The 7,320-nt window shown below is 44.7% G+C and overlaps 1 protein-coding gene across 2 annotated transcripts in view; it reads left to right on the forward strand.

Annotated features, from left to right (window-relative positions):
* The window catches only part of LAMA5 (laminin subunit alpha 5), a 236,639-nt gene that overhangs the window by 225,842 nt on the left and 3,477 nt on the right, over positions 1 to 7,320 (forward strand). For both annotated transcript variants that reach the window (XM_087889038.1, XM_087889037.1), the window contains exons 75-79: positions 212 to 364; positions 2,199 to 2,358; positions 3,054 to 3,181; positions 4,964 to 5,054; positions 6,344 to 6,463. In XM_087889038.1, the coding sequence (XP_087745164.1) occupies positions 212 to 364; positions 2,199 to 2,358; positions 3,054 to 3,181; positions 4,964 to 5,054; positions 6,344 to 6,463 (652 nt within the window). The remainder of the gene's footprint in view (positions 1 to 211; positions 365 to 2,198; positions 2,359 to 3,053; positions 3,182 to 4,963; positions 5,055 to 6,343; positions 6,464 to 7,320) is intronic.

The following is a 7,320-nucleotide window of genomic DNA, read 5'->3' on the forward strand; positions in this document are numbered from 1 at the left end:
TTCTATTCTATTATTTTCTATTCTATTCTATTCTATTGCATTCTATTCTATTCTAATTATTCTATTCTATTTTCTATTCTATTCTATTCTATTTTCTATTCTATTCTATTGCATTCTACTCTATTCTAATTTCCATCCTTTTCTATTCTATTCTATTTTCTATTCTATTCTATTCTATTGAAAAATTGCATGCATCTCTTATCAATTTCAGGTCTTCTTCAGCAGAGATAGGAACAGAGTTCAGCTGGTCATGGATGGACTGAGATCCCTGGAGAAATTGCTGCCAGCCACTGTCAACTTTGGGATCTCTGGCCCCTTTTATGTGGGGGGAGCACCACTGGCCAAAGCCAAGGCTCATATACCAGTAAGGAACCTAATAATCTACCTTGGAACCTGCTTGTTCATAAAACTAGACTCATCCATGGGAATAAGAGGGAGACAATTTTACGAATTTGCGCCCATTCCTGGACCAGGAAGCCTAAATAAGTCACTTGTGCCTTGTCACTTCCCTGTTGGACTACTGCAGTGTACTCTGTATGGAGTTGCCCTTGAAAACTATCCAGAAGCTGCAAAATGCAGCTGTTTGCATGCTTCTGGATTCTTTATAATTTCCCCTTGTTACCCTATTGTTACAGGAGGTACACTGGCTCCCACTTATTTTTTAGTTGCAATTTAAGATTCAGGTTATTTTTTTTTTAAACCCTACAACAGGGGTGTCAAACTCAAGGCCTGGGTTGCTGGATATGGCCCGCGGGGCAGAGGTGAAATGCTCCCAGTTCAGACCAGATCGCCCAATCCGGTAGCGATGGAGGCGGGTGGTTCGGAAAACCGGTAGCAAAAATCCCTGCCCCCTCCCCACATGCCCAGCCAAGCCGCCTGATCATCAGAGGCTTTTTAAAATTATTTTTAAAAGCATTTTTTCTACAACCACTTTGGCCGAAAAAATGCTTTTAAAAGTAAAACAAAAAGCCTCTGATGATCGCACGGCTCAGCTGGGATCGTCAGAGGCTTTTAAAAGGCTCTGACGATCCCAGCTGAGTTGCCTAATCGTCAAGAGGCTTTTAAAAGTATTTTTTACAACCGCTTCGGCTGAAGAGGTTGTTTAAAAAATGGTTTTAAAAGTAAAAAAAAAAAAAAAGTTGCCCACGCCCACCCAGTCACATTTCCTCCCCACCAAGCCACGCCCACAGAACCGGTAGTAACAAATTTTAGATTTCACCACTGCCGCGGGGTACTTCGATATAGCCCACAGGGCTGCCCTGGAAACAGCGAAGGCCCAGCCTGCGGTGCTTCTGCCAACGAAAACGGGCTCCCGAGCTCCGTTTACAGCTGCCACCGCCTCACGCAACCCTCTGCCAGCGAAAGCGAAGCTCGGGAGGGCCGCATGTGGAGGTCAAACACAACTCTGATGTGGCCCTCAATGAAATCAAGTTTGACACCCCTGTCCTACAAGGACCAGGGGGCACCTTCTGTGCCTCATACTAGATCAGGTATGGTGGAAGCGTTCCAAGTCCCTTGCTTTAAACATTGTCCTCTGATGGGACCTTGAAGGGGCATCTTTACTGTAGTTGCCTTGGCCCTTTGGAATGCATTTATTTATTTGTCCAATTTTAAAGCTGCCCATCTAGAATCCCAATCCTTTTTAGCAGGCCACAAAGATCTTGCTGTTCCTCAGTCCTTGGGCTGGGATGAGATTGAATCATAGTCAACAAGTCTATGGAGATTTCTCAGTTATCCAGGTCATGGGTGTCCCAAAGGTGCTTTTTCAAAAGGCAGCTGGACTTCCTTTGTTTTTTTTTTCCCCTTGAAGACGTTTCGCTTCTCAACCGAGAAGCTTCTTCAGCTCTGGCTGAAGGGTGGAGTCAGAACTGAAGAAGCTTCTTGAATGGGAAGCGAAAATGTCTTCAAGGGAAAATCAAAGTCCGGTTTGCCTTTTGAAAAAAGCGTCTTTGGATCAGAGCCAACAGTTGGGTGGTCTTGGTGCCTGGTGGGAAGGATTTGAATTGTTTTTATATTGTTTTTATTAGCATTCATGAGCCCACCCCGGGGATCTCCATGGGAGATGGGCAGCCATATAAGTCCTTTAAATAAGCCAATCTAAAAGAAAGCATGAAATTGTGAGTTTGGGGGAAGCGTGTAGGCAGTGGAAATGTCCAGATGTCGTTATCTAATTCAGAAGACCTTCTTCTTTTCTGCAGGACGCTTCTGCCAGTAGCTTTAAGGGTTGCCTCAGGCACCTAAAACTGGACAAAAAGCCTCTAAATTCACCCTCCCGTGTGTTCGCTGTGACCCCTTGTTACGTGGGCCCTTTGGAAACAGGCGTTTTTTTCTCCGTTGAAGGAGGACACATCACACTAGGTACTTTTAAGTGTTGTCTGTCCTTTCACCCTTGGTCATTCTTGGCACTTCCTTTCAGGAGATGATAAAACAAATGATAGATTGTGCAGAAATGAATAGATTGACTTTGATGATTAAAGATAGGGAAGAGATAGAGTATTATAGGATATGGAACTGTTTTTATCATTGGTTGGAAAAGAGATATAAAAGATAAAAGTTTTATGATTATATTTAAAAATTTGATAGTCAGAATTTTGTCTTAGTAAGGAGATGTTAAAATGGTTTGTATGAAGATCAAGATAGAAGAAATTTCCTTTTTTGGAAGAAGAAGAAGGAGGAGGAGGAGGAGGAGGAAGAAGAAGAAGAAGAAGAAGAAGAAGAAGAAGAAGAAGAAGAAGAAGAAGAAGAAGAAGAAGAAGAAGAAGAAGAAGAAGAAGAAGAAGAAGAAGAAGAAGAAGAAGAAGAAGAAGAAGAAGAAGAAGAAGAAGAAGAAGAAGAAGAAGAAGAAGAAGAAGAAGAAGAAGAGCTGAAGATAACACCAAGATATCACAAGGAGGGGGCGACAGATGTACTAAATGTTTGTTTGTTTTTATAAAAAATAATAAAAAGTTATATTAAAAAAAAGGATTGTTTTAGTTTTAACTTTTGGTTCCCACCCACAAACCTTTTGTGAAAGATTTGCTCTTCTCCCTTCTCTCCCCCCCCCCCCCCCGCAGATAGGTCGGTAGCCATTGGTCAAGATTTTGAGATGACGTTGGAGATACGACCACGGAGTTCATCTGGCTTGATATTTCACATAGGAAGACAAACAAACTATCTCAGGCTATCTACTGACAGCCAAAAGGTAAATTGATTTAACTTATTCATCCTTCATTGATTGAGTAACGAGCTTCTAAGAATTTTTTAAAGTAATAGAGACACATATATCAAACATCCTTTGAGGTAAACCAGAACAATTGTCATATATGATCCTGGGCATGTACAGTAGAAAAATGTACCATGCGTTGTCAAGGAAGAGCATGTTTCTAAATGTTGGCAGCTTTAAGATCTGGGGAGTTCAACTCCCAGAATTCCCCAGCCAGTCATGCCAAGAGTTCAGACTGGAAGATCTCTAGAAGTACTTGTTCCAAAGTGAATCTGCCCTTCCTGTAAGACCTGGAGGAGAAGACCTGTTGAGTTATGCGGTTTATGAAGGAATTGTGTCAATGAGGCCTTCTTCTGTGGTACAACTTGCCTCCACATTTAAGAATGATTTTCTCTTTACTCGGTTTCTGAAGAGAGGTGAAAAATTGACTGTGGAAGATGCTTTGAGGAGGCACTAAGCTTTCTTTTATGATCCACTGTCCAAAGCAGGGTGATAGAGAAATATCAGTAATAAAAATGTAAAAAATAAATGAAGAGGCCACATTGTATTAATAGCCGTGAGGAGAGATTGTGGATCAGATGGAGGGCTGAGTTTTACACTTGTTTGTTTATATCCCATTATTATTTTTACAAATAACTCAAGGCAGTGAACTTATCCAAACACACTTCCCTCCTCCTGTTTTTCCTACAACAATCCTGTGAAATGAATTGGACTGAGAGAGAACGACTGGCCCAAGGTCATCCAGCTGCTTTCATGGCTAAGGTTGGACTTCAACTCATGGTCATTCTTGCTTTCTGACCTGGAGTCTTAACCACAAGACCAGACTGGTTCTCGATTATAGATTTCATCTAGCGGAAATTGGAAATAATAGTAGTGGGGTAGATCTGTAACCATCTTTCTTTCTGAGAACTTCCTCGCTAGCATTGTTCTTCTTGTTGAAGAACCAACCCTCTGATAGAATAAACCAGATTTTTCCAGGGACATCTTTCTACTGCCATCTAAATGAAGTTCTCCAAATCAAAGAAAAACAAAATGCACAGGTACCGTATATGTGGTACCTTGCTCAATAGTAGTAACTGTGAGAAGGATCTTGGAGTCCTAGTGGACAACCATTTAGATATTAGCCAGCAGTGTGCGGCAGCTGCCAAAAAAGCCAGCACAGTTCTGGGCTGCATAAACAGGGATAGAATCAAAATCACGTGAAGTGTTTATACCACTTTATAATGCCTTGGTAAGGCCACACTTGGAATACTGCATCCAGTTTTGGTCACCACGATGTAAAAAAGATGTAGAGACTCTAGAAAGAGTGCAGAGAAGAGCAACAAGGATGATGAGGGGACTGGAGGCTAAAACAGATGAAGAACGGTTGCAGGAACTGGGTATGTCTAGTTTAATGAAAAGAAGGACTAGGGGAGACATGATAGCAGTGTTCCAATATCTCAGGGGTTGCCACAAAGAAGAGGGAGCCAAGCTATTCTCCAAAGCACCTGAGGGCAGGACAAGAAGCAACAGGTGGAAACTAATCAAGGAGAGAAGCAACTTAGAACTCAGGAGAAATTTCCTGACAGTTAGAACAATGAATCAGTGGAACAACTTGCCTCCAGAAGTTGTGAATGCTTCAACACTGGAAATTTTTAAGAAGATGTTGGATAACTATTTGTCTGAAGCGTTGTAGGGTTTCCTGCCTGGGCAGGGGGTTGGACTAGAAAACCTCCAAGGTCCCTTCCAACTCTGTTATTCTATTCTATTTCTCTGTATTAGGTTACAGTGACCGCAAATACAGGAACCGGAGAATTCTACACTTCTGTGTCCCAGCCTTCCCTCTGTGATGGCCAATGGCATACAATCACAGGTGAGCCAATTTCCAACCCAAGGGATCTCCTCTTTCTTTTTCCTGCTGTCTCTTTTGGAAGGAATCGACTGCATCACAGAAGGTCCCCAAACTCTGTATTCTATAAAATTCTCCTTCCCCCACTCCTCATCTTATGCTTATATTTATTGACCATCACGGTACACTGTTGATCAGTTCAGTTGAAGAGCTAGTTCCGTGATGGTGGACCTATGGCACGCGTGCCAGAGGTGGCACGCAGCACCCTCTCTGATGGCACGTGAGCCGTGGCCCCAGTTCAGCTCTGCTGCGCATGCGCGCGAGCCTCCTGCCAGCCAGCTGGTCTTGGAGTCTCTGCCGTGCATGTGTGGGGAGCGGGGCGCATGCAGCGGGGTGTGTGTGCATGCGTGGAGCCCACACATGCATTACATTTTGGGGGTTCGGCCATGCGCATGCGCGCACGCGTGTGTGTGCTTTGGACACTCGGTCAGTGGTGAAATCCAATTTTTTTTACTACCTGTTCTTGGGCGTGGCTTGGTGGGCGTGGTGTGGCTTGGTGGGCATGGCAGAAGAATACTGCAAAATCTCCATTCCCACCCCACTCCAGGGGAAGGATACTGCAAAATCCCCATTCCTGTGGGAAGGATATTGCAAAATCTCCATTCCCACCCCACTCTGGGGCCAGCCAGAGGTGGTTTTTAACCGGTTCTCCGAACTGCTCAAAATTTCCGCTACCCGGTTCTCCAGAACCTGTCAGAACCTGCTGGATTTCACCCCAGAAAAGGTTAGCCATCACTGATCCAGTTGATGTGTTGAGTCAACTTATTGTCTGGAGTGTATTGTAAAAGCATAAAACAAGGTTAATTTCATTAGATTTAATGTCGGCAAATCAGTGGTGCAGTCTGGATTTCATGAAACCTTTTCATGAAAAGGTTGTTGATGGGAGGCTAAAATTGGACCGCCACGCTTCTTTGGAGACTTTGGAGTCAATTCAGATCCCATAGAGATGTCGGATACTAATTAAAAAATTATAACATTCGCAAATCATGCCTGTCCATCTGTCACCATCTTTAAATAAAGACTCATTCTTTGTTGCCGGTCCAGCTCAGTGTGCTTTGTTAATAGCGGTCTCTCTTGTTGGTGATTAAGAGGGGCTGCAGTCCAATTGTTATTGGGCAGCGGGTTGGAAAGAGCTGTGTCAGTAACACTAGGCTGATGTTATTTTCTTCTTGCGTATTCCTCTGGCATGAGGGAGCAAGTGGGGCCGCATGAATAATGAAATGGAGCCATGCTACTTTGTTTTTCTTTCCTAGTCATCAAAGGAAGCAACATGATCCAACTGGATGTGGATACCAAAGCGAATTACACAGTGGGTCCAAACGAGGTCCGTGGTACAGCGGACAAAGAAAGCATTTATCTTGGTGGAACGCCAGGTGAGTGGGTTAAGGAACGGGAGCATTCTGGGGAGTCCATTAAATGGACGTATCCGGATTATTACGTTTTTAAACCTTCTAGACCAGTGGTCACCAACAGGTGGTCCGCGGACCACTGGTGGTCCCTGAGAAAATTTTGGTGGTCCGCGGAAAAATTATTTGCATTTGTTATATTGCACTAAATCAGGAGTCCTCAAACTACGGCCCCTGGGACAGATACATGCAATGATTGTTTGTGTTGCCGCAGAGAGTCTCCCCCTTCGGGGTCTTTTTGTGCAGGCCGGAGGGGGGGAGAAATTTTGCTTCAGCCTCCTGGTGCAGGGCTTTGGGAGAAGGCTGGAGGGAAGTGCCACTGGTGGCGAAGAGCCGGAGGACCTTGTTCCAGTGGGACTGCATCATGGCCTGGAACTGACTGACCATCTCAGCCCACTGAGCCTCCAGACACCTGTACCTGGCCTTGCACTCCCACAGGTTTTCCTTCTGCTTGGAAAGCCTATGCTCGTAGTCCTCAGTGAGGTGCTTCTACTGAGCCTCCTTCTTGGCCAGATCCACTTTGAACTGAGCTGTTTTGCCAACTCTTTTCTCGTGGTGGCTGCTTAGCTCCAACAACTGCTTCCTGTTGGGGCCCTAAGGATCCCGGGCGGGGAGGCGAGGAGTGGCTGGGAGGGGAGGGGTGAGTAGAGGCTGGCGAGGCGCCCCTTGAAGTGAGTGACATTGAGTTGGCCATACCCACCCAGTCACATGACCACCTAGCCACGCCCACTCACCCAGCCAGTTATTAGGCAGATCATATTAGTGGTCTGTGGGATTTAAAATTATGAATTTAGTGGTCCCTGAGGTCCGAAAGGTTGGTGACC

This window comes from Pantherophis guttatus, chromosome 3 (genome assembly GCF_059756535.1).
Source record: "Pantherophis guttatus breed Tessera chromosome 3, ASM5975653v1, whole genome shotgun sequence".
NCBI lineage: Eukaryota > Metazoa > Chordata > Lepidosauria > Squamata > Colubridae > Pantherophis > Pantherophis guttatus.